Below are 27558 nucleotides of genomic sequence, written 5' to 3' on the forward strand. Positions count from 1 at the left end.
GCTCCAAACCAGAGCTTTTTTTTCCTGAAGAGTCTGTTGTTAGACACTCTGATGCCGCTGTGAGTTATCCTGTGCCGCACCTAAATAAAAGTGTGTGTGTGTGTGTGTGGGTGGGTGGGTGGGTGGGTGGGTGGGTGCACCTGCGCGCGCTAGCACCTGCACTTTAAACCAAAGAGCCATCTCTCAGGAGACACTTCCCCGTTCCAGACGGGTTTGTTGGCTTCTGCGTGTGTTTAAAGGATGGCCCCTCCACACCCTAAGGGCAGGAGAGTCTCCCACCCTGTCTTTCTTGAAGATTCCTTCTCTCCACCGCCCCTCCTACAGGCCAGGGGCCCTGATGAGCAGGATTCCGTGCTGAGAGCAGAGCCCATGATGTGGCTCCACGGGGACAGGCCTGTCTCCTTCCTCTGCCTGTCCCGCGATTTGTCGTTTACCTCTCCGACCCGTAGAACCTAAGTTATCTTCTCTTGGCAATTGCCACCACTTGTCGGCCTCGCTCTTTCTTGCCTCGTATGGAGCGGGCGCGCAGCTCAGTTGCGGTGGGCTGAAGCGGTGGCCCCAGGTAGCCCCAGCCCCAGGGCGGGCAGACCTGAAGAGACAAGGTTAGGTCGCCTCCGTGGGTGAGCTGCCGGGCCTTGGGAAACAGCACAGAGCGCGACACTGCGGTGGACTGAGAACACAGCCCCGCAGAGCCCGGTTCACCGAGGGCCTTTCCCTCGGGAACACACACCACAGGCGAACTGTGACGGAGCAGGAGTGCTCCGTATTCCTGCGCTCTTTTTATTTCTGTAGCTGATTTTGCCACGCAGCATATGGCTGTTTCGTGCTCTCCATCGTTGTGACCGTTCTGAGGGCGGACTGGATGCCAGAGGCCCAAGGAAGGCAGGGAAACTGTCCCCAGGCGGAATGCGTGCAGTCGCAGAGCTGTCCCAGGGACCAGGGATGTGCTGTGAATCACGCGACTGTCACTGTGTGGCTGAGCTCCTGTGTGCTGGATAGCCGGGCGAGGGAGCCGGAAGGGCTTAGGATGGAGTTGATACTCAGGAACTCCACAGCATTAATTAAGCACCTACTGTAAGCCAGGCAATATGGTGGGGGGGGGTAGATTTACAGATGAGTGAATCAATAGGTAATATTTGAATGCAAGTCCTGAACACATGGTTTCCTAACCCAGGTGGGGTGGGGTCTTCCATTCTTTCTGTGTGACTCTAAACAGCTACTTGCTGGGGGGCTGAACTCCACCCTCCCTGCTCTCTTTAAAACTCTCTTGCCCCCTCTCTCTTTCTCAGCAGAAGACGTCACCCTATTTCCCTTTCAAAATAGACCCCATTGGAGGAGGCAGCAGAGCCATGCTCAAGAGTAGACTCTGGACTCCGATACTACCCAGAATCTTAAAAAGATTCTTATTTATTGATCCAGTAAACTCACTTCTGGGAACATAACCTAAAAAACGAGACATGGATCAAGCAAGATCTATAAAAACACAGTTCCCAGGAGGCCCCTGACCTGAATAGTTAGGTCCAAGTCTAGGTACTGGTTAACCAAAGATGTCCACTGCAAAACTTTCTGGGGCCCTTTATCTTCCTCCATCTGGCCGGTAACCACGCCATAGTCCTGCCCGTGAGGAACCTGGACAGTTTATTCTTTGCCTTCATTCCATCTCTGCTCTGTCTCCACTGAAGTGTCACATCCCAGACCCCTTGTCCCTGAGACCTCTTCAGATGTTATCTAGACACCTACAAACCTGAGCGAGAATGTCTTACGTTTCTGAGCAGAAGCTGACCTAAGACAATAGCTAATTGCCCTCAATTCCAAGACTCTACATAACCTCTTCACAATCTGTATTTTTTCTCTGCAAGGTTATGGGCCATATCCTTCTATGTCCATTCAGAATTTCATTAGAAGGCAAATAAAATACATCTGAGGCAGCCTGGGGCTTTCCTCGCTGGGCCCATGTTACCCATGGCTGGTTGGCACGACTGGTTTATTTGTACTTCTTTCCCACCTGAAAGCTTGAGTGACTGATTTGTGAGGTAAATTGAAACGGCTTCCTCTGTCTAAAAGCTTTCTATGGGCTCACTACCTATTTCTGAAGAAATTTTAATAATTCTTCTGAGTTTTAAAGCCAGCAGGAAACCCACAATCAGGATTGTTGCATTTTCCCCCAATATCAAGCATAGGGCTCACGTGTAATAAGAAACTCAATACTATTTGTTGAATGAGTAAATTTTCATGGTAAGAGGTAATTGCCGGCCTATAAGAGTTCTCTCCCTTATGTTTCTACTGTTGCGTAAAAATGATTTTTGTATTTGTAACCAACTAGACTCATTTCAAATGGAAATAGTAATCTATAATTGCCCTAGCACAAAAAGCACCAAGCTCAAGGCAGAAATAACAGAGCCAGTTAACCATGTTTCATACCTGCACAATTTACCTAAATAGAGATTGTCCAAAGAAGTTTTGTCAGCAGTCTGAAAACTTCCTCATAAGATTTTAAAAATATATTTTATGGTCAAGATGTCGTAGTACCCTCCCAGGACTAATTCATATCTGGCCAAGAAAAAATTGCATTTTCCCATTTACATTCCAAAGTCTGAACTTTTATTTTATAAATGAATTTTCCCTCCAATTCAGAAACCACTGGCTGCATTACAAATTTTAATGCTACTATTATAGGACCATAATTTTAAAAACCCAGGGTTCTCCAAGGGCTCCAGCAGTGTGCCATCCCTCCACTTTATTAAAATGAATGAACAGATGTACAATTTATTTCTGCCGAGCTATCATCTAAATTCATAAGCTATTTCTCATGTGTCTGAAATCCACGTTGGTTTCCCATTTTCTTTGCCTTAGAAAAAAAAAATTGCACTCCCTCATTTATCACTCTGGGGACATAAACGAGAAGTCTACTCTCCACTTCATTCACTTTGGACTAATATCCTCGACACAATTTAAATCCCATCTCTTCAAGGCCATTCAGCGAGAGCAAGGCAGTGGAACAGCCTAGCATGCAATTGGAAGTCTCCTTGGCCATCCATGTAGAAGACCAGCCGGCTCCGTTACGTGGGCTGGCCCCTTAGCTGCAGGGGAAGGGAGCTCGCAACAGCCTAGAATCTGTCGAGCTAGACAAGACAGTCTAGGACCATCAGACTTAAATTCAGTGTCAGTAACCAAGATGTACCTTAGCTCCCATCGTCTGGAGAGCTCTCAGATCACCCTTCCTTCCCAGGCACTCCCTGTTGCCTGACTGGCAGTGGGAGGTTATGAACAGATTCACCTCACATTCATGGGCATGCGGCCAAGATCTGACGACCCACCTGTTCATCCCAGATCTGTCTTAGATCCTGGCACTGCCGTTTCTTTCTGGCTGTGTGAGCTTAGACGTATTACTTAGCCTCTCTGAGATCCAGTGTATTTATTAGTAAAATGGAGATAAACGTACCCACCTTGTAGTAAGGATTAAATAGAGCATTTTATTGTCAAGGCCAATAATATATAGTGAGCAGAGCGCCTGGCATGTGGCTCAATAAAGGGGCTGTTGTGATGGTGATAGCTTCCTGAGACCCATCCCTGCCCAGGTGACATGTGGGATGAAATTACAGAGTACCCCCACCCCTTCCTCAGTTTTGCCTTTGCTGGCATGGTTCAAGGGAAAGGTAAGGAAGCATTTTGTAGCCAGCAAATGCAATCAGGGAGGGTAAGTTGGAAAGGATCCAGGATGAAGCTCTCAGGTTATGTGACAGAACTCTGCTCCCTGGAGAATTCTCTTTATGGGAGTCTGCAGTAACTGGGCAGTAAAACTTGCCTGAGTTTCGAGGTTGGCATGGAAATCTGCCCCGCATCTATAAATGCATCTCAGGTTTAGGACTTAATAAGATTCTGAGCATTGTTGGGCTTTTGTTTTGCTTTGCTTTCTGTGGCCCTGTTGCTTGGAGGAAAACATCATGTTAACTTCATCTGCTTGAGCTCTATGACCATTCTGTAATTCCAAGCTCAGCTTCTCTTTCTCCCAGGTAACGTTCCGGGTGGGAGAAGGTAGGTTCCACTGGTGTCTGGAAGACTGGCATAAAAATGATAGAGTTCTTTCATTTAGTGGACACGTAGTTTCACATGGATGGTGTCAACAGGGCAAGTCCCCCAGAGAGCAGTAACACTTTGGGAGGAAAGAAAAGAGGAAAGTCACATCAAGACGGGCTACGAGATGGCTCCTCGGGAGCCACTGGAGTGCCGTTTGTCAGCGTTCGCACAATAAAACATTGTGGAGGGGAGCCCACCGTGTGACCCATAACGGCTCCTGGCAGAGCTCAGTCTCTGCATTTGTCAAGAGCCACCGTGTGGCCACCGATGGCTTTGTGGGCTGCCGTGGGATATGGGGCCCCAGGCAATCCCTTCATCTCTGCTTGACCAAACCATGCATCAAGGTCATGGTTCCCAGACATACCTCTTCACCTCCCACAAAGAAAAAAAAAAGATTTAAAAGTATCATTCACCAGCTGGGCAAAGTAATAAGAGAAGCTATCCATAAGACAAGGCTGCTTTGGGGCTTTGAAATTCCAGCAAGGGAACCAGTGCCACTGACAGGAACGTGACAGTTCGAGAGAACAGGATTTTAAAACACAACGAACCCAATTACTTCCACCCTTGGCATCTACTGAGATAGAATCCAAGGAGACAAGGCAGGGGAGGGGTTTGACACACCAGGCTCCAGTTGTCTCTCTGTTCACACTGTCAGGGCAACCAGAAGGACCAATTTCATCCCTTCAAAGTCCCAGTTTTGTCCCTGAGTCTTCTTCGCAGGGAGGGTGGGGTGACATGTGGGGGTGGCTTGGGTGTCAGGGGACTCTTGGCTCCAGAGCCATCTCCATCACCCGCCAGCTGTTGTGACGCACATTCCCTAATTCCTGTGGCCTCATGCCCTTGCCTGTGAAATGGGGGTACTGATGACAACGGCCAGCGGTCCTGTGCAGGACGGTGTGCTGAGTGGCTCCTGGGCATGCCACATGACCTTACAGGGTAGGTTCTACTAGTCCTTCTGGTTCACAGACGAGGAAGCTGGGGCTTAGATAGGTTAGGGGAGGTGCCGTCTCACAGCTGGCCCGTCATGCGACTGGCGTTCCATCTAAAACTACAAATTGTCCTCAAGGTCAGCCACAGTTGGTGACATTCTGTCGGCTTTGAACCCACATCACTGATTTGGGATAGCCCATTGCACTTGCCTGAATAAAGGCTACACCTGAGTTAATTTTATTGGCCAAGAATCCTAGAATTGTCCCATTGTGTATGTTGGTTCCAGGTGTCGAAAACACCCTCTCTCCTTACTCACTGTGGAAAAGCGTGTCTGGAAAGTACCGCTTTGAACGTGGTGATGTGTAGTCTTCTGAAAGGCCGAGCTAGCCAGATTAAGACAGGCTGTTTTAATGTTACATGGGGTGGTTTCTTATAAAGGGTTCATTTCTCCTTTGAAAGATTTTAGTTTCTCTGCTGTTATGATCTTATTACTCAGAGGGAAATGGCGTCTGGTTGAGCTACTTTGCTCATAGGGGCCCCACTAGCATTCTGAAGCGCTTTCTCTCTCTCCCTCAACTAAAAACCATTGCCACCCAAAAGGGGGTGGATTTGAATTGGGATGCTGGGCTGTGCAGTTTGTGGGAGCTCAACTACAAAGTGGATTCCTCCGTGAACAAGTTGGTCCCCCTCCACACTGACAGCAGAATCGACCACCTAGTCCCAAAATGCGTATCATCAGGCTTACACAGAAAAGCAACTTATTTTTTTAACTTTTCATTTTTAAACGATTATAGACACAAAAGACGTTGCGAAACAGTGCATAGAGACCCTTGACCCCTTCACTCAGCTTCCCCAGTGGAAACGTCTCGTGTAACTATAGAATAATACAGAGACCAGAGGAGGTAGACCTGGAACAATGCTGTCGACCAGAGCTGATTCAGTTTCCACCGGTCGGGGGGGAGGGCCTAAGGGGGATTCTCTGCACTTGATCGTACGCAGAGATTTGGGTAACCACCACCAGGATACAGGATTCCTCCATTATCACAAGCAGCAAGAGTACCTCTTGGTACTCCTTAATAGTTGTTCTTACCCTCCCCCACGTAACTCTCTGAGAGTGACGTTTGTCATGAAGCAGAGTGCACTTGAGAGCCATCCAAGGAGTTGTACTTATCAATATGTGTCCCTTTTCATTGCCTGAGTAGTATTTCGTGGTGTGGCTATGTCAGAGTTTGTCTAACCAATCACACACCGAGGGACGTTGGGCTGGTTGCTAATTTGAAGCTATTGCAGATAAAGTTGCTGTGAACATTCGTGTACAGGTTATTTTTCTGAGATAAATGCCCAAAACCTGAATGCTGGGTCACCTGTTAGGTGCATGTTAGTTTTTGTGGGGGTTTTTTTTTAAGACTTATTTATTTATTTTAGGGAAAGAGAGAATGCAAGTGGGGGTGGGGAGCGGCAGAGGGAGAGAAGCAGACTCCCTCTTGACTGCCAAGCCTAATGTGTGGCTTGATCTCATGAACCTGAGATCATGACGTGAGCTGAAATCAAGAGCCGGACACTCAGCCAACTAAGTCACCCAGGGGCCCCAGGTGCATGTTAGTTTTATAAGAAACTGCCAGAAGTTTTCCAGAAGGACTGTGCTCTTTTCCATCCCCACCAACAATGTCTGAGAAGTGCAGTTTGCCCACATCCTCACGAGCATTTGGTCTCACCATTAGCTTTAATTTTAGCCTTTTTGGTAGATGTGTGGTAATATTTCATTGTGAGTATAATTTGCATTCTCCCAATGACTCCTGACATTAAACATCTTTTCATGTGCTTATTTGCCATCTTTATTCTCTTTGGTGAAATGTCTGATCATGTCTTTTGCCCATTTTCTAATTGGATTTTTTTTTTTTCTCTTGAGTTTATATACAAGACCTTCATCAGGGACGTGGCTTGTAAATGTTTTCCTCAATCTTCGGGTTAGCTTTGTACCCTCCTAATAGACTCTTTCACTCAGGAAATGCTTTTAATTTTGATAAGGTCCAATCTATCATTCTTTTTTTTTTAGATAGATTATACGTTTGCTGTCGACTCTAAGAACTCTTTGTCCAGCTCTTGGTCCTGAAAGTTTTCTCTTCTGTGTTTTCTCCTAAGAGTCTTCTATTTTGATGTGTTACATGGGAGCCCATGACCCACTTCGAGCTCATTTGTGCGTGAGGCGTGAGGCTTAGCCTGCAGTCGGGGATTTAGTGTGACGCGCAGCTGCTCCGGCCCCGTTTGAGGAAAGACTGTCCTTCCTGTGAACTGCGACTGTCCCTCTGTCACAAATCATTTGGGCATATTTGTGGGGGTCTGTTTCTGGGTTGTCCGTTCTGTTCCATGGATGGCTGGGTATCTCCCCCGCCGGGACCACACCGTCTTGATTCTTGCAGCTGGATAAACGGTGAGGCTTACGTGCAGGACAGTGGTTCCTCCCACTTTGTTCTACTTTTTCTAGAGTGTGTCAGAAAACGACTTACTTTTAAAAGCACATTGAATTCAATGGCAGTTTATCCCCTCTAAAATGATGTTTTTTTCTGATTAAAACATGATTCTTTTCCATTGTTAAAAAAAAAAAAAGCGTTTATCACACACGCATATAATACAAAAAGTTGGCACATCTCCACTCAGCCGAGCGAGGACCACTGTTACCATGTGGGTTAAACTTCTGCAGGTGTCTCCTCTTTCCATCTCTCAGGTCTTAACTTTCAATTTACAAAAACGGCATCACGTTATGCACACCCTGTGTTGCAATTTTACCAGGATTTATACCTCGTTCCTTTTCTGTCGAGTGGGAGAAGCGGCACCCCTCATCTCCTCAGGCCGTGCTGAGGCTCAGCTGACGCATGGCGTGCGGGGAACTCAGCCCAATGCCAGGCACACAGCGTCACTCGGTAAATACAGGCTGCGGTCGCCGGTACTCTTATCTTTCTCCTTTGGCTTTTGCTACCTGCTTTGGTACCTGCTTCGGATCTTGGCGTTTCTCAGTGGCAGCAAAAGGCAGAGAAACCCTCCCGAATGTTTAGCAATTCAAGACAGTTCACAGAAGCCTTCGGGAGGGTGGGCTCCTCCTGCGCCCTGGTTTCTTCCAGCTGGAAGGCCTCCGACACGGGGTGTCTCAGCTTACTTAACACGAGTGGCAACTCAGAGCATGTCGGCAGCATCCCAGAGTTCTCGCAGCCTTTGTAGGAGATTCAAACTGATCCCCGCATGACCTTATCATTTGTCCACAGCACAGCCCCTCAGCGCCCCCCCAAAGTCTCCCTAACCCCTCTGCTAAGTGGGAGCCCCACGGAAAGATGTCACTCTACCCCATGGGCCCCGCACGACCCCCCTCCCATACACACAGCACTTTGGTGAGCTCAGCTGTGTCCTTGGCTTCTACCGTCTAGCAACTGAAGATTCTATCATCTCTTCATCTCAGCTCTGCCTTCAGATGTGCCCCTGGAAGGGCCCATATTCTCCCAATTTCATTAACTTAGATTCTTTTATTTCTACTAAGCAAACCCAAGGTTGCTGGCACCCTCTAACACAACAGATTTCCCTTCTGATCAATATTGCCGAGTAATTAGCTGCCTCATTCATTCTGATGGTGCTCTATCGTATTCCGTTCCGCAGGCAGCCCAGCCCACAGTTTGACCAATCCCCTATTGAGGGACGTTTTGGTGGCCCCTGGTTTTCCCTTGTATAAACATCACAGCAATAAAAATGCTTGAATGTCTATTTTTGTGCACACGTATGAAGGTTTTTGTAGGATAAACTCTCACAAGTGAAATGCTTGGTCCAAAAGGTGTGAGCTTTTTTTTTAATTTGGTATGAGCATTTTAAATTGCAGTTTATAGCCCTTTTTTGAATATGGCCAGAGTACCTTCAAATTACTTTCCCGTTTTCATCCCGTGAGCCTCACTGGTTTCTGCATTTGCGTGGACTTCTCCCTAACGATGGAAGAAGGCCCGGCCCATGGAGAATGGGCTCCGGAAGACACACAGAGGATGAGGGTCACGGTCTGGGAGGCTCCTGGCTCTCTGGCACAGAGCAGAGTTAGAACCGAGGACCCGTGAAAGGACTCATCTGGGATCCAGGGGCTAAATACCATATGGAAGGAGCTGGATATTCTGGGCTCTTCTCGGTTTGGGCCCTCACCTGCAAGATGCCCACCCCCGAACCTAACCCCATGCCTGACTTCCTTCCATGCCCCACTTGCCCCAGGCCTCTCCCCAGTCCCCTAGCCATCCCTGAGCTGCCCTGTACCAAAAGCACTACTCTGTGTCTAGCACCCCAACCCCAGGGCTGGCTTTCTGAGCAAAGCTCTGCCAGGAAGTCCCTGTGTGTGATGGACAGTCACCCCCACCTGCCCCCCCCCCGCATTCACCGGTGTACCTATGCTGACCTCCGGAAGAGGCAGCTGCGTAGAACTTGCTAGCCCCTGCAGGTGGACTGTTGGTGGTGCCACAGTGGGGGCAGGTGGTGTCTGGGAACGGGCGGGTGGCAAAAACAAGAGGAGACGGCATCATTTCCTCCACATTCAGCACAGCCTTGGTGTGCTTGGGCAATGAGGGTAATAAAGGAGTCAAAAAGACCCTCCCCCATCCTAAGCGAGGAAAAGGGAGGGAAGCACCACCCGGGTGCATGCCCATTGCTGTTCCGCCTGCCCCCCCCCCAGGAGGGTTGGAGCCATGCAGGTGGGGACAGTGAGGCTGAGGATCTGAAGCACTCACGCCGGTCCCCTGGGGATGCGGGACCATCTGCGGAAGCCGCCAAGGAGTAGCGTACAACCTCCAGGCTCGGACGACCCCGGGTGCGAATCCTGCCTCTCCACGTCCCGGCTGAGTGACTGGTCTCTAGAGCTCGTAGTAGAACCCACCTCCCGGGCTGAGCCCTCGGCCCATGACCTCGAGGCAGCGTACAAACGGTAGCTTTTATAGTTCCCGCTCCACCAAGCTGCACTTCGCTGTTCTTAGTCTGCAGAGCGTGGATTTCTCCAGAAAGCAGGCGTGTTGGCCCTGTTTGAGTTTGCTCCCTTCCGCCAAATCCCCCTCCTACAGCCTGTTCCCCAGATCTGGAGCCCTGCAACCCCACCCCCAGGTGGCCTCCTTTGTAGCTGCATGTTATGTCAAAGGAAGGCAGCACGCGCTTGGCACCCTCGCCCGCTCATGAGCTCTAGAGCTCGCTGGCCTCCATCCTTCCTTTTTCTTTTGTTCCCGGGAGGGCCTGGAGGGCTGCACCGCGCCGGTGACTTCGGATCTCCTGTCTTCCTTGGGGCGGAAATTACATTAACCTTCCACCCGCACCCCGCGTGAAGGAAGTAGAAGGAGGCACACAGGTTACCGAAGGAAGCTCACCTCTGTTTAGTCAGGGAAGCTTTCTCCTGGTGCTGCCATAGCAACGACACCAGATGTTGACCCACTTTGAAAACCCTCCCTTCCTGCGGCGGAGCATGCACGCGTGTGCTTGCGTGTGTGCCTCTGTGTGCGGCATCAAGTCCCTCCTGGGCTTCCTCGAAGCCTAACGGCCAAGGGACCGTGTTCCATTCAGAGGATGCCGTTCTTGACAGAGGAGAAGAAGCCATGGGTTTGTCCGTGTTCGGGGCTCTCTGGCATGTGTGCCCCCAGAATGGCCCGTCTTGTCACCCTCAACCACGGTCCTATCTGTGACATGTGAGGAAAGGCGCCACCCAGAGTGGTGGGCATTAGCACCCTGCTGTTTCTGCTGCCTCGTCTGGGGGCAGCACCACAGCCACATAGGAAGAGAGTCAGCCCCACCAGCTGGCCCGGAAAGGGAGCCGCCACCATTTCTGTCCCAGTCCCTGTTCCCTGGCCAAGGGCCGGCCACACTCTGAGACGCATCACAGATGCAAACTTCACGTAAGGTGGCCCAGAGGCTCCCGACCACAAATTTTGGTTGGTTCCCTGATTCATGACCTGTCCTCAAATATTCCCTCAAGGAGTAGTTAGGATCCAGGACTGTGTAAAGGCAACAAATAACTGGGTAAAGGGGACCCTGGAAGCGCACACCTGGGAAGGACCTTGGAACGAGGCACAGAGGACTCGTCCCCCAGACGTTTAGCTTATACCAGTCTGGCTGGATGTTCTTGGACTCGCTCGTGGATTTTCCCCACCTGGGGCCTGAGAGAAAACCGCCCTCCCACGGCTGTGAGAGCCCTGTGGACTCAGGGAGACTTCTAAAGGTCACTTTTGGGGGGTCCAAATTTGCCTAACACACTGATTTTAGCAACTGTTGCAAAAAGATTAGACTTTATGATAGTTACCAGAGGCAGTGCCAGGGCCTGGGACCTGCCAGCATCTTTCCTGGGGGGTGACAGTGGTCACTGTCACCCTCCACCGTGGGCTTAGCCGCCGGATCCTGGTTCTCCATCTGAGTTGTTGTTGCCGGAAGTGATCAGACTGTAGGCTGGACAGGGGTTTCTATTGATATGGAAATTTCCTTCTCCATGTCTACCACACAGGCCCCTGGGAGTGCTGAAAACGCTGGAACACAGCTCTGGATTTGCCCAAATTTTCTTATTTAAGAAAAGCGACATCAAGCAGGCGCCTGGGTGGCGCAGTCCTTGAGCGTCTGCCTTGGGCTCAGGGCGTGATCCCAGCATTCTGGGATCGAGCCCCACATCAGGCTCCTGCGCTAGGAGCCTGCTTCTTCCTCTCCCACTCCCCCTGCTTGTGTTCCCTCTCTCGCTGGCTGTCTCTCTAGAGCTTGCTGGCCTCCATCCTTCCTTTTTCTTTTGTTCAAATAAATAAACAAAATCTAAAAAAAAAAAAAAAAAGAAAAGAAAAAAAAAGAAAAGAAAAGCGACATCGAAATCTTAAACCACCCCCCCACCTCTGCTCTCCCTCCCCCTCTGCCCACTTTTGCCTTTGCTCTCTGTCTTTACCTCTCCTCCCTCTTCTTTCCCTCTCCTGCCTGCTCTGCCTCTCTAGAGCTTTTTCTTCTGTAAGGCTGTGTCTTCTGAGCCCCCCTCTCCTCCCCCTCCTCTTCCCTTCCCCTCCCTCTCTCCCTCCCTCCCTCTCTCCTTCCTCTCTCCTCCTCCCTCTCCCCTCTCTCCCTCCCTCCCTCTCCCCTTCCTCTCTTCTCCTCCCTCTCCCCTCCTCTCCTCCCTCTCCCCTCCTCCATCTCTCTCCTCTCTCCCTCCCTCTCCTCCTCCCTCTCTCCCCTCTCTCCTTCCCTCTCCTCCCTCCCTTCTTCTCCTCCCTCTCTTCCCCTCCCCCACTCCTTTCCCCTCTCTCCTCCTCCCCCACTCCCCCTCTCTCTCCCTGACTCCCTCTCTCTCCCCATCTCTATTTCTGTGTGTCTCTCACTCCCTCTTCCTCCCCACTCTCTCTCCTTCCTCCTCTTTCCCCTCCCCCACTCACTCTCCCACCCCCTCCCTCTCCCCCTCCTTCTCTATTTCTGTGTGTATCTCTATCTCCACTCTCTCCCCCTCAGCTTCTCTCTCTCAAGGGCTCTCTTCATGCCACCTCACAATTCCCAGTGTACCACCCTGTCACTTCGCAGGGAAGAGTCAAACTGAAAATGTCACCTTTACTTAAAATCCCTGAACTCTCTGAGATTTCCTCTTTTCCATATTCAAATCCCAGCCCCTGCACCCCTCAGGTGCAGCAGCCCAGGTAGCTGGAGCCACACTGGGAGGGGCCTCCCTTGCCTGCTGGGTGGCAGGGGATGGGGGTGAGGAGCCCATGAAAAGTCTCCTTGGCCCCTATTCAACAGACCCAATAAGAATTCTTGAACAGGATGTTTTCTCCTTTAATTATATCTCAACATTGACCAATTATATTGTTCCTTGATTGCAAATAAATGTCCAATGCTTACTTCCCTGGTCCGCAGCCCTCTCAGCAATGTGGATACAGTCGGTGGGAGGGGAGGGGAGGGGAAAGAAGGGGAGGGGAGGGGAAGAAATGCAGGCCCCTCTTCGGGGGGCCATGAGAGGGGCAGAGTTGAGGCTGCTCTTTCTTTGTTGTGCTGCTTGGTTTTAATTGAAGGGTCTCCAGTGTGTTTACAGACTTGAGAGGAGGGTAAAGGAAGCAGGGCAGGCCTAGGGAGAGCTGGAGATGCCCCCCCCACCCCGGGGTGTGGCTCACACTAAGCAGGAGGGAGCGAGGCTCTCCAGGCAGAGCACAGAGGGCACCAGGAGAGGGTGTTGAGGCCCGGATGCTGAGTGCAAGGCCACCACGTCCCTGGTCTCTCTGGCCTTGGGGTCACCAGCGAGGCCAGCACAGAGGGCAGGTGTAGGCCAAAGGGCTTGGGAGCAACTTCTCAGACTGACTCAGCACGCTGTCACCTGGGATCTGGTTCCGAAGGCCTAGGGTGCAGCCCTGACTCTGCGTTTTTAACTGGCTCCCAGGTGATGCCCAGGCCACTGGCCCAAGGCCCACACTTCCAGTCAAGAGGTTTTCAAGAACGGGGAGAAGCAGTGGGCCCAGGCAGTTGCTTGAGTCTGACCACAGCTCCAACTGGACCAAATGGAAAATGCCCCTCATTTTTCTGAGGCCCATTGAGAATGCCCCTTGGGGGACAGGACTGCCCCCTGTCAGGCCCGCACATCCTTCCTTTGCAGCCCAGCTATGGCCCCGGGTCTGTGTGTGGTGCCTGAGTCTACTGGCCACACACAGGCATGGAGCATGTTGATTGAAAAGGGAGAGGCGGGCAAGTGTCAGGAAGAATGGAAAGCAAGAAAAACTACCTTTCTTCTTTCATAAAAGGGATTATCGGTTGCTAATTCAAAAATTGTAGAGCAATGAACACTACATCAATAATTTTCATAATAATTATAGTCTTCGGTTTTACCCTTGAATGTGTTCCTGGCAACGTCTGATTCAGTTACTGCAGAAAATGTTATCATGCTATTTCAGTGTTTTCCTGTGAGACTTCAGTCCAGGACCAGCGTGATGACACATCTTGTCCTGGGGGACTGGTGGGCTGCTATTTAGAGGCAGATACTTATAGGGAGCCCCTGGCCTGGTCGAGCTAGATTAGTGATTCTCAGCCAGGGAGGAATACACACACACACACACACACACACACACACACACACACGTCCCACAGGGACATCTGGCAATGTCTGCTTTTGATGGCTGCGGTGTGGGTGCCCCTGGCACCTAGTGGGCAGAGACCAGGGGGCTGCTGAGCCCCACACAACAAATCATTATCCAACCCAAAATGTCAATAGTGCTGAGGTTGAGAAACCGTAGGTTAGATGGAAAATACGACCAGGGGGCGCCTGGGGGGCTCAGTCGCTGAAGCATCTGCCTTTGGCTCAGGTCACGATCCCTGGGTCCTGGGATGGAGTCTGGCATAGGGCTCCCTGATCAGCAGGGGGCCTGCTTCTCCCTCTCCCTCTACCTGCCCCTCCCCCGCTCGTGCTCTCTCATTCTCTCTCTCTGTCAAATAAATAAAATCTTTAAAAAAAAAAAAAGAAAGAAAATACAATCAGGAAATATTGGTCAGGACACTTCTGATTCTAAGTGGCACCAACTCTAAGTAGTTTATGTGACAAGGGAACTTTATATTAAAACATTATTTAGCAAGACTAGGCTACTGTAACAAAAAAACTCCCAAAAGAGCCAAGTTAATTTCTTCGGTCATGTTCCTCATGATGACGTGCAGGGTAACAAACTTCATTTCTTTGTTCATTTTGTCTGTGTCCATTGTAACAGGGGAATATATTGCTGTGTGTCAGGCATGCTTCTAAACCTTTATAAATATTCTCACTTAATCATCATAATAATCCCACTGGAATACGTACTCTTATTATTTTCATTTTGCACATGAGAAAATCAAGCCACAGAGAGGTTGTTTCCTGACCAAAGTCACACAGCCAACAGATGATAGAGCTCCCTGTGGTTTTCAACGTAAGAAACTTTCCTCGTTAGTCTTTGTCAATGTGAGGGAACGTCATGGGGCACCCTTCTCCCCACACAGACGTCCGTTGTCCCTCCACCCTGGTATCAGAGCAGGGAAAGGACAGAGAACGATTTTCCTCATCCTCCCTCTCTCATCGGGTCTGATTCCCAAGAGAATGATTCCCATCCATCTCTTCTCCCTGTGGGACTCCGATGTTCTCGGAAACTCCGTAAGCCACCTCTGGGAAGACATATGCAGCTGTGCCGATGGGAATTACAATTGGGCCCGTGGGGTCTATTTGAAGCACGAATCAATGGTGCAGACAGACGATGGATATAGAGCAGTTGCTTCTGACTAAGACATTTGGGATTTAAATATAAATTAGAAGCTGTAAGTCAATTCCATGTATGAATTTGTACAAATCCCTTGTAATGAAAGCAGAGGTTTCTCTTGTCCTTATTTGTACTGGGTGTTAGCATCAGGAGCCTAACCAAGTGTGTCGATTTTCCCCCAGCTCAGGAGATTAAAGACGTAGTTCTCCGGTTAGAACCGGCTGCAGGTGGCTTGTAGGGAGGAAGGCGTGTTCTTCCATGAGCTCCAGGGGGGCTGTCTCCTGTCTGCGTTAACCTGAGGAGTGCCCCGTGCAAAGTGGGCAAGAGGAGACTTCTCTGAGTGGGTTGGCTAAAGGATCTGAAAGAGATAAGGCTCTCCTAGATACTTCTCTTTCCCCAAACCTCGTGTCATCCAAAGGGGGAGGCCTTATTCGCAGGTATAGCCCCTCCTCCCAGGGGACCAGGAGGCAGTGGGAGCTGGAAGCCAGCCAGCAGTACACAGCCCCGTGTGTTTGAAAGGGGGAGCATAAGGGCTACACGCATGTTGATAAATGACTTCAGTACACACCCCCGCCAACAAGGAGTCACCGCACGTCCCAGCTCATCTCCTCCTCGCTGTCTACCCAGGAGAAGGAAAACCCAAGTCCACGCCACACCTTGTACGTGAGCAATCATAGCAGCATTAGTCACGACGGCCAAAAAGTGGGAATAACCCATGTGTTGATCAGCAGATGAAGGGGTATATAAACTGTGGTCTGTCCGTACGGTGGAATAGTATTCATCCGTAAAAAGGGACGAAGTACTGATGTCTGCTACAACAGGGACGAGCCTTGAAAGCACTCCACTCAGTGCAAGAAGCCAGACACAAAAGCCAGATGCCCAGCCACTGGGTGCATGACTCTATTTGTACGAAATGTAATAGTAAATCCATGGAGACAGAAAGCAGATTCATGGTTGTTAGGGACCAGACCGGAGGGAACGCAGTAACTGCTAATGGGCACAGGATTCCTGTTCTAGACGCTGGACACCATGATCTCCGGGCGCTAGCCCTGCGATGTCAGTGGCAAATAAATGTATTCCATGCTCTGCTTAGCACCTCCTGTGCCCCCGTGAGCGTAGAAGTGAGAGTTCCTTCGGCTCTCACAACGGGGTCTTCACCTGTTAGGACCCAACGTGAGCTGGAGGGGATTACGAAGCTCTTGTAACACCTGATCGTAACCCCAGGAGGGGATCTTAGAGTCGCCTCAAGCAGTTGTGCTCAGCCCTGGCCACTCAGCGGAATCATGTGGGGGACTTTTAAGGAATACCAGAGCCTGGGCTCCACCCAAGAAAAACCTGTGAACGTGGGACCCCAGGTCATCAATAGTTTTTAAGGGTTTGCGCGCGATTCTAATGTGTAATGAGTATTAAGAGCCTAGTGCTCTGGTCTGATACCTACATGTCAGATGGTCAGACGGGGACTCAGAGACGTTACAGGATTTACCCATGAGTTCGAGGTAGACCCAAAATTGCCCCACCCGAAATTGGTCTCACTCCTATAAATTTGCGGAATTGCGTTAACCCAATTCCAAAGTCTTTGGAGCAGACCTTGCGATTGCTCCTAAAAAAGTCATTCTTCATCCAGATTCAAATATTTGTGCTTGGATGCATATCTCTACAGAAAATCTCTTTGCTCCTCAAAATTAAACTATTTCCAATTATCTCGTCAGATGTACAAATGTGTTGTGCTTTCTCTTTCATTTTTTAAAGAGAGAAACCCTAGTGAGGGAGAGATGCTACTGTCACATGGAATAATGTGACCACACCTGGCATTCGGAAAAGAAAGAACTCGCGCCTATTTGCTCCTTGGTTTTAATTTTCCTCTCCTTATCTGATGTAATATTGATTGCACCAATTCCCTAAGGCAGTGATTTGCAAACTCCTTTTTACAGCAAAACATTTTTTTTTTCCAGGCAAAATCTTGAGCAGGGACTCTAATATACCAAACAGACAAAACATGATCCACGGATTCCTCAAGCTGTTTAAGTCTTATTGTTTGGGGAAGCGCAGTGGGAAATACCTGACACATTGGAAGGACTCCTGTACCATCTCTCAAATGTCCTTGCTTCCCAGGAACAGAGTTTGACAACCACTACTCAACTGCATTAGTTTCCGGTCAGTCTTCAGTGGCTATGTGTCTTCATTTTGTTTCATGGAGGAAAAGCCACATTTTGTTATCTGAGCTCCTTCTTCCTGAACATTCACTTCTTTAGTCACACGTGTAGTCCCACGGCAGACTGGTGGAGACTCCGCAGGCGAGATCATGGAGAGCAAGAAAACGAGCATTAGCAGGTCCACTGCCAGGCCCCCAGAGAGCAGGCCTGGCTGGGCACTGTCCTCAAAAGTCATTGACTCAGCACCTCCCATGTGTCTGCATGCAACACGTGGAAACTCCTCATGGGGAATGAGCCAACACAGAGACGTGTGCGCTGGGCAGGAAAGGGGAATGACTCCCGCCAGAGCACGCAGTGAATATCGTCCCCCTCTCTTGCCCATTGGCCCATCCCCCTGCACCTGTACAGCCAGAAAGCCGCGGACGCTCAGTCTCTCCTCTTGGTGGAAGGGGACCCACAGAAGGCAGCCCTCCAGGCACAGAGCTCTCCTTCCAGCCCAGGGCTTCCCTGGGTGGGTGGGTCGCACCAACAAGGGGGATCTTTGTATCGGCCCCCCGAATCGAGAACCACGTTGCCTGGGATGCTGTTGACTCTAGGAGAGCGCTCCTCGCTCTGGAGCAGGTTGCTTTGTTGTTGAGCTGTTGTTCCTTATTATTGTCGAACCATTTGCATCTCTTCACCTGCCTGAAACATTTAACTGAGAAAACTCCGACAACACATAGAGAAGTTTAACAGGCCCCTTTAAAACTGTCCTTTACCACAGCTGATAGGTACTCTCTCTTTCCATAATAGAACATGCAAATGCTTTTATCAAAGTATCTGGCACAAAAGAAAAACAGTAATTATCAGAAGAAATTAATGTTAGTTGGATCAAGAAAGGACTTTGATTATGTTTTCTTAAAAAGAGCCTTTATCTTTTAGAGACACACAGTGACATATTTACAGATACAGTGATACATCTGGGATTTGTTCCAGATAATGTGGGGATGGGGAGACGTGGGTGGGTAGCTAGAAGCCAGTGGGGCACGAGTTGAAAATCTCTGAAGCCTGATGCTGGGCACATGGGGCTCTTTATTCTGGCTGCTTTTATAAATGTTTTAAATTCTCCATAGCAAGGTGAAAAAAGATACTTGAGGAGACATCTGTGGAACCCAAATCTTCATCAGAAAGGCCACATTTACTTGCCGAGAATGGCAGACAACCAAGAGAGTTGGTTTCCATTAGGAGCAGAATCCCACTCAAGGTGGCTGGTGAAGATGGGGCCGTTGACTGGCCCAGAAGCATCCAGCAGACAAGAGGTGCTGGGAACCTCATGGGCAGGGGGGCAGGGCTGGAAAACCAGTGGGAGACCAAGGATGCTTCCCCATCTGTCTCTTGTGTTTTGAGCACCCTGGGATCTCTCCGTTTTCCTGTCAGTGTGTCCATTCTTTTGCCTCTCTATGCATCTAGTCATCGGTGTCCGAGGAACAAAAAAAAGGTCACCCCATGCTCAACTACTTGGAAACTTAGGATTTAAGGACTCTCTCATTATAGCCTCTATTTCTCTGAGTTCACTTTCTTAGAGAAACATCTGATTGTTCGTGAAGCAAACAATGGATTGGTCATCAGTGAGTCAGATACCACTCCTGGGTCCAATCAGCTCTGGCCAAGGAAGCTGGGATCCCATGACACAGATGGCCTCCTAGAATACTCTTCTCAGCAGGGGCTGAGATCTTCCTTAAGGATCCTCAGAAAAGGAAGACTGACCTCCACCATGTAGAATTCAGTTGTTTCTGTCATTTGAACTACAATTAGTTCGCTTGCCTTTTTCTCAGTGAGAAGAGAGAAGATCTGGCCACTATTTTCACTGTGAGACCCTCGGACGCATATACACTGGCATCTTCTCCTCTTAGGTTTTTATTCCATAGATAAAGATGATCCCAAAATGGGGCGCCTGGGTGGCTCAGTCGGTTAAGTGTCCAACTCTTGGTTTCAGCTCAGGTCATGATCTCATGGCTTCTGGGATCAAGCCCTGCATCGTGCTCCATGCTGAGCGTGGAGCCTGCTTAAAATTCTTTCTCGCTCCCTCTCTCTCTGCACCCCCCACCCTCTGCTCACACATGCACGGGCTCACATGCATGCTGTCTCTCAAAAGAAATAAAAAATCCTAAAATGTAATGTCTACTTATAGTGCTCTCACCTTATGAAAGATCTGACATTTTGGGGAATCAGAGACAAGAACCTCAATCTCCAGAAGCTCACAGTTGGGAGGGTCATGCCCCAAGCTGTCTCTGCTTGAGAGGACAGGGAAGTTTCTGCTCACAGTTGCTGGGAGCCCAGGCTCTAGCATCTGATTTACTTCTCACTGTGTGAATTATCTTCCATGAGTTTTGAAAACCAAAGCTCTGGCACCACTCCTCATCTTCAAAGAGAAAGGGGTATTTAGCGATGACAGAATTTTAACCAGGTGGAGAAAAGAGTCAAAAATACCACTGTCTAGGGGCGCCTGGGTGGCTCAGTCGTTAAGCGTCTGCCTTTGGCTCAGGGCGTGATCCCAGAGTCCTGGGATCGAGCCCCACATCAGGCTCCTCCGCTGGGAGACTGCTTCTTCCTCTCCCACTCTCCCCGCCTGTATTCCCTCTCTCGCTGGCTGTCTCTCTCTCTGTCAAAAAAATAATTAAAATCTTAAAAAAAAAAAAATACCACTGTCTAGTGGGTTCCCGAATGTTCTCCTCCCATCTTGTTTCTGTAGACATTTGGGGGCCTGTCTGTCCATGTCCTATTGGGACATGGCTACGGAAGGACTCAGTAGGTCCAGTTCTTGAGGGCTGGCTTAAGGTTCAGCCAGTCACCTTCAGAGTCCCTTGTGGGTCTCTGTTGTTAATCATTCTTAGACATAGGCTTCTTTAAAATACTGAATGAACTTTATTTAGAACTCTGTGTACTTGTTAAAATTTTTGTTTAAATATTATATATGTTCTATTATGTATGTGAACTTCACATACATAATTACATTTTATATTTTTGTATTATTTTATATATTTAAAATATTTTACATATTATATTACATATATGCAACATATATATATATATTATATATATATAGTGCCCATAAACATTAACTGTAAGCTGAATTAAAATGTCCCCCTATGTTTTCTTCTAAAACCTCTGTAGTTTACCTTTCACATGTTTTGTGTGGTGTGAGGTAGGGATCAAGACTCATTGTTTTCTCCACATGGATATCCAAATGATCCGACACCGTGTATTGAAATGACCATTAGCTGGAAACCAAATCATGTCCAAACATAAAAGCATCCGTAATTGGCCACAGGTGCAGCCTTGGATGTATGACAGTGGAGAAATGGTAGAAAACAACATGTTTTGATATGTCACAGGTCAGCAAAACATAAAGAAAGGGGGTGAGTGGGAGGAAATGTGTCAATCTACTGACCTTCAAGCCCCCGAGAAGAGAGAATAATGTCCCTTTCATTTGCTGCTTTATTTCCTGCCTCTGGTGGACTCCTTGGCATGCAATAGACACTTACAGGATATTTACTAGAAGGAGTTCTTTCATTTTTTTATATCCTGGGATTGATCCTAATCATAGATAGGAGGAAACCAGATATCTAATACCGCTATCCCTTCTCAATGTGGGTGCTGTAGGTTAACATCATTTGCCTTGGAACTAAAGGGTCTGTTATTAGAGCAAACCAGGGATAAGCAAGTATGTGAGTGTCAGATACACTTAACTGAAAAGAGAAGAGCTTTTCCACACCAACTGCAAGGATATAAGGTATCTATGTAGATTATACGTTAAAAGGCAATGATAAGAACAGAAAGAGTCGCAGGGTTTTGAGCCATATCCTCCAATTTACTATTAAGAATTTCATAAGATACAAAACAAAATCCATCATCATCATCCTTACTAACAAATACTGATTCCTTACCCTATGCCAGGCAATGTGCCAAGATCCTTAAACGTATTATCTTATTCCGAGCAATCACAGTTTCTACCCATTAGGCTATCAGCAAGAGATCAGATTTTTCCAATGAGCTCAATCCTTTATGTAAATATAGACTCATAAGATTGTTTGCAAGTTAAATTTCTGATGATCTCTCCTGCACGCTTTTAACCTCATGAATAGAAATTCAAGTTTATAAAACTTTTTGGGACCTTATCTTTTAATTTCCCAAAACCAGGATCAAATGACTACATCCCAACTTTTCAAGTTCACCATCCATGAAACGTCATCATTGACAGTTCATGAACCTGGACTCTAGTCATCATGCAAGCTTGTAGATGTCCAGTCCCTTAAAGTCATGCACTGTCATTTCTTCCCTACCTGTGGCTTTCTACCCTGCTGATTATTATTTCCAATTTCAGGTTAACCTTAACTAAAAATCAACCATTTGCTCAATGAGGAAGAGAATTTATCCTTGGTGTAAAATAAAATGGAAGTCCGTCTTCCCCCTGGTGATGGATGACCTTTCTGGAAGGTCCAGGCATTCTCTTCCTAAATGTCTATCACAAAACTCACCCCACATTGTCAAAGAAAGCAGAATGAAATACTCAGTTCTGAATACAAGGGAGGGAGCTAATGAGCCTCAGTATGTCCCAAGCCAATCACCCACACTGATTATGTAAAAATACATTTTGCGTCTGGTATTTGATTTGCCACACAGTTTAACAGAAAAGTGACTTTATCTATTTTTTCCAATTAAAGGAAGTAATGTTACAATCAATAATTCCTCGTGCTCTGGTATGCTAAATTAATGTCTGTCTATTGTTTTTAAATCACAAAGTGAGCATTGCTATAGAAATATAAAATGGTGCTATTTCATTTTAATCTATTTAATTTTCCATCTTGAATTACATAATGGGGTTAAAACATTGAATAGAATTAATAGAATGAGTATTTAATTAAGCAATAATGAGTTTCTAAATGGATGCTCAAGGAAACTGGCTTTGTAGTTTATGCAAGAATCAGATAATGGCCTTAACAAAGACTATAATAATTGTGTTGAATGTTTTCTATACTTAAAGATTTTTTTTCTAAATTCTCTCAAGAGTAGATTTAAACATAACCCAGTTCCTTGACTAGACTCCACTTTACTTTCAAGATAAATTCCAAATGCCTTTCTGTAGCCCCCAAAGCCCTGCACAATCTGACTGTGTCCTCCTCTGGGGTCCCATGGCAAACAATTCTCCCCAGCCTTTCCCTGCACTCCAGCCACACCCACCTTCCCTTGGTTCTGCAAATGCACCATGCTCCCTCCACCACTGGCCTTTGCTCCTGCTGTTCCAGATGCCAGGAATGCTCTCTCTCCTTTCCCCTTAACTCCTCCTCTGCTTTCAGTTCTCAGGGAATTCCTCCTTAATGACCCTCCCAGACTGGCTCAGGCACCCACTCCCTCTCACCACTCCCCTTTCAAGCTACAGGCTCAATGTAGTAATTTTTTCCTAACATTTAACAGTTTTATAATCATACATATGCCATGCCTCTTTTGTTTTCTAGCATATCCCTAGAATTTAATACTATATCATGCCTGGCACACAGAAGCCACCCACCAAATAGTTGTTGGCTATCTGCCTGTCTGTCTATCTGGAAGATGGATGGATGGATGGATGGATGGATGGATGGATGGATGGAAGGAAGAAAGATAAATGGATGGATGTCTAAATGTATAGAGAATGATGGATAGATGGGTGGATGGATCAATGGAGGGATGGAGAATGGATGGATGGATGATAGCTAGAAGGAAGATAAATGGATGGACAGGTGGATGGAGGATGGATGAAGAATAGATGAGAATGATGGGTGGGTGGGTGGATGATGGATGGGTAGATGGATGGTTGGTAAGTTAGCTGTGAACACTTTACTACATCTAAGGATGTATCAGGGCCACAATACACACTGTGAGAATTCCTCAAACAACCACATTATTCCATTTGGAGTCATTTGCTAACACACTAGGTGTTCTATGCCAGCCCCTATGGTAGGTGTTGCAGACATTTAAAAAAAAAAAGTGTCCTGGGAAAAGCTGCACAGGTTTTTTTCCCCACTTAGACCTGGCCTAAATACTAATTTTACAAATCCACCCATCCATCCGTCCATCAGACCCTCATGTGTCCAGCACTGTGCTATGTACTGGGGATCAGGGCTGAGTCATCCATCAGGTGCCACAGGCATAGTGCCTAGGGTCCTAAAATCAGAAGAAAAAGAACTTTTAGGGTCAAAGAAAATTTTAATTTTTTTCCTCACATCAGGAAAAAAAATGAAATTTAAAAGCCATGAAAATCTATTATGGTAGGAAGGACCAGTGAAGGCAAAAGTAACTAAGATCCATGAAAGTCATAAGGCAGCTCTGCTAGAGATGTCCTGGAGAACAAGAGGAATCGATCCATCCCTGCCCTTCTGGAACATCAAGCAAATGGCAGGATCAGGCATCAATCAGCCAGCCGGTCCCTCTTAATGGCTCCTGAGCCGAGCCGCAGGCCTCACGGTTCCTCTCCGCCCTGGCCTTTGATGCCAGGCCCCACCCTCTGCATTTAAGACCACTGATTCATTCAACAAATATTTACTGGGTCCCTTCTCCGCACCTAGCATCATGTGAGGGGCTGGGGAGAAAGCTGTGAACAACACAGCCCTAACTGGGCCTCCAGCCTCCTCAAATCATGATGTGTTCTGTGTCTTCATCCGCAATGTGACCCTCACCCACTTTGGCAAAGCAACTTGTCACCTCCGTACTGGATGTCACTGCACCTCTACCAGACGGAGGGATCGCAGCCTCCTCCAGTCTCAGCACTCATCGCCCACCTGGTGTCCTAAGGGACAGGTGTCAGAAGAGATACAAGGACAGGTGATGAGCTGAGGTCCGGTGTGATCAGTGGGGCCAGAGAACTAGTTGTCTGGCCCTGGACCGCAGCAGGGGTGAGGGGCGGGCCTCAGCGATGGGGTCTTGAGTAATAGAATTTGTGAAAAGCAGAAATTACAGGAATCCAGGAGACACGGACTTGACCTTTGGTTCACTGAACGACTCTGGGCTTCCCTTCCTTCTCTGCGCCTCTTTCTTCATCTGTATCTGAAGGGATTAGATAGCACCATGGACCAGCAGCCGTTGATCCCAGCCCTCCTTCCTGCTGAGCCAGATGCCCGGCAGGCCCCCGGCGCAGAGGTCAGGCAGCCTCTCAATACCAGGGTGGGCTCAATACTGACACCTCCTTACTGTTCTTGACCTTGGACTCTATCGTGCTTCTCTCAACTGAACTGCATCCTAGAATTATCTGGGCAAGTTAAGAAAATACTGAATCTCAGGCCTTACCCCAAACCCAGTGAATTAGAATAGAGCCCAGGCTATTTAAAAAAAAAAAAAAAAGCCCCCAAAGAGAGTCTAATGTGCAGATAGGGCTGAGAACCACGTCCAGATTCAAGCTGAGGAATTCCATGATTTTTGTGAGAAAGAGGGAAAGGTAGAAGAGGACTACTTCGACAGAAATCAGGTCAACTTCGTTGTCTCCTGGAGCCCTATCGGTGTGACAGCATCCTCCCCGTCCCTGCCTGCTCCAGCTACTTTCCATCCTGTGATCAGGTTCCAAGAATTTCCCAGCGCCCCTTTCACAGAGAGGAAACAACCCACCCAGGTTTGCTGAGGTGTGGTAGACAAATTAGTTCCCGTCCCCGCCCCATCCCCCCAAGGCATCAAGATTAAGGCTTATGATTAATGATTTGCAAGTCAATTAATCAGCCACTGCTTTTGAAACCCCATTTCTCAAATTACTTCTCTTTGAACACAAGCGCTTTCTGACATCGTCTCACTGTCTCTAGATTCACTTTCCTACTAATTGAAATTCCAAGATATTTCTTCTTCTTGTCAGCTTATTGGTATTACTTGTTTGTAAAATATTTGCAAACAGATTACTGTTCACCTGCAGTGTGTCAGAGGTAAGCACCAAAACAATACTTTATGCTTCCAGCTCAAAGGAATGTGCTAATGATAGCTCATGAAATTCTCTATCTATGGGAAAGCTGATTTTCCATTATTGATTTATTTTCACCACGCCTACTTGCAACAAGTATTTGAGATGTATTACAATAAAAACACAGGTACAACTAGGCTCCAAATAACTGATTTATGTGTTTCCTTAGAAAATGGGTTTTTAGTGGGGAAGGGGTGGGGCGGATGAAATCGGCTCTCTTCTTTAGAGGAGAGGCTGTACTTGGGCAGAGGCCTTGGAGTCAAACACCTGGTTTCAGCTCCAGTCCCTCCACATTCGAGGGAGGTGTCCTGGCTCCCCGGTGACCTCGTTGTTTAGGGTAGTGAGGCTGTAGGAGCAAAGACACCCAAAATTGTCTGAAGGCTCAAATTCCGTGTAAGTCTGTTTCTCCTTCAACAACAGCTCAGGATGGGTGTTCACCTCCTTGTGGGGACTTGGGACCCATGCCCTTCCCCTGTGGCCGCGCCCTGCCCTTGGATCATGGGGTTGTCTGCGTGTAGATTATGGAAGGAGAGGCACAGAGAAGGGAGAGCTGCTCCTAGCGGGCAAGCATCACTTCTCGCCACATTTAGTAGTAGACAAAGCAGTCTCCTGGCCTCACCTGGGTGCAGGGAAGGCCGAGAGGAGGAGAGGACTGTCTGCCGGCTCAGCTCGGCCTAGCAGCATAACCCTCCTGCACTGCTCACGGTGAAATGAGGTGACGTGGGTAACGGACCCACTGCCGGGCCTGTCGAAGGGCTCTATAAAGGGTCAGTGCTGTTTTTACCAAATAGTGACAGTAACCATCTGCTCTGTTTGCAGTTTCAAGCCACCGTCGAGGAAGGAGCCATGGGGGTTATTGTCAACTTGACAGTTGAGGACAAGGACGACCCCACCACAGGCGCGTGGAGGGCTGCCTACACCATCATCAATGGAAACCCAGGCCAGAGTTTCGAGATCCACACCAACCCTCAGACCAACGAGGGGATGCTGTCCGTTGTCAAAGTAAGGGCACTTCCCACGCTCCTCCCTCCACACCAGGCAGAGGGCCTCCCTGCTGGGGAAGGTCAAGGAGAAGGCAGCCCTAGTCTCCTCCCCTTAGGGATGAAGAAGAAAAAGGCTCAGGGCTTAGGAGTGTACTTAGAGCCTCACAGCCACAAAACCAACCTGTTGCACAGGTTCTAGGAAACTCAAATGTATACGTAACCTTAAAAAATACAACCCAAGTTAATTTTTAAAACAGATTCTCCAATATGATTGATAATGAATTATCAAAGACATGCAAAAACCAGGATATGCAAAGGTTTTTTAAAGATCTATGATCAAAAATGTGGATCATTACATTTCCTCTTCATGTGTCCGAGCAGTGTTCTGGTTATTCTCTTAAAAGCAGGAGATAAACAGCGACTGGCCCTTGGAGCCTGTGTCGTGTCCCGGGGCTGCCTTCACAAATGACCACACCCTTGGTGGCCTTATATTCTTTCATATAAGTTCTGGAGGCCGGAGCTCCAAAATCAGCTTCACGGAGCTAAGGTTGGCAGGCCGGGTCCTCTTGGAGGCTCTAGGAGACCATCTGTGTCCTTACCTTCCCCAGCAGCTGGAGGCCACCCTCGTTCCTTGGCTTGTGGCCCTTTCTCGTATCTCCAGGCAGCAAGGCAGCAGCGTCCTATTTCTCTCTGCTCCTGTCTCACGTCTGTTTCCTCCTTTGACTTCCCTGCCTGCCTGCTTTAAGGACCTCTGTGTCGCCAGGGGTCCAGGGGTCCTCCAGGATCCTCTCCCCCCACGAGGTCCTTAGCTTACTCACATCTGTGAGAAGTCCCTTTCGCCCCACAAGGTCACCTATTTTCAAGTTCCGGGCATCCGCCTATGGTTCTGCTGGGAGATTTTGTTCAGCCTTGTGCAGGGTTCCACAACCTTCCCCGGGGCAGGCCCCAGAGCCATTGAGAATGGCAGATCTCAGAGACACTTCTGGCTTCTCTGGAGGAGGAGGGGCTGGGTTTCTCCCAAGCTCTGTTCTTTCCAGTGCTTGATTCATATCGAACCTCAGATGTCTGGCTGAGAAGAACAGCCCATGGGGCTTCCTGGTTCTCCTCTAATAACACTGGCAACAGCGAGGTTGTCAGGAGCTCCTGACTCGGCTCTCCTGCACCACCACTGCAGTTTCCAGGTGTGGAAGTCGTAAAATAACACGGCCACTGGCCGTCCTCTGTGGCGAGCCTGTATCCATAAA

At 48.4% G+C, this 27558-nt stretch overlaps 1 protein-coding gene across 1 annotated transcript in view; it reads left to right on the forward strand.

The window, feature by feature from the left end:
* The window catches only part of CDH13 (cadherin 13), a 984218-nt gene that overhangs the window by 863366 nt on the left and 93294 nt on the right, over nucleotides 1–27558 (forward strand). The window contains exon 9 of the mRNA XM_045796090.2: nucleotides 26151–26333. Within this exon, the coding sequence (XP_045652046.2) occupies nucleotides 26151–26333 (183 nt within the window). The remainder of the gene's footprint in view (nucleotides 1–26150; nucleotides 26334–27558) is intronic.

This window comes from Ursus americanus, chromosome 21, assembly GCF_024610735.1.
Source record: "Ursus americanus isolate L20-20 chromosome 21, mUrsAme1.1.p, whole genome shotgun sequence".
In the NCBI taxonomy this organism is placed as follows: domain Eukaryota; kingdom Metazoa; phylum Chordata; class Mammalia; order Carnivora; family Ursidae; genus Ursus; species Ursus americanus.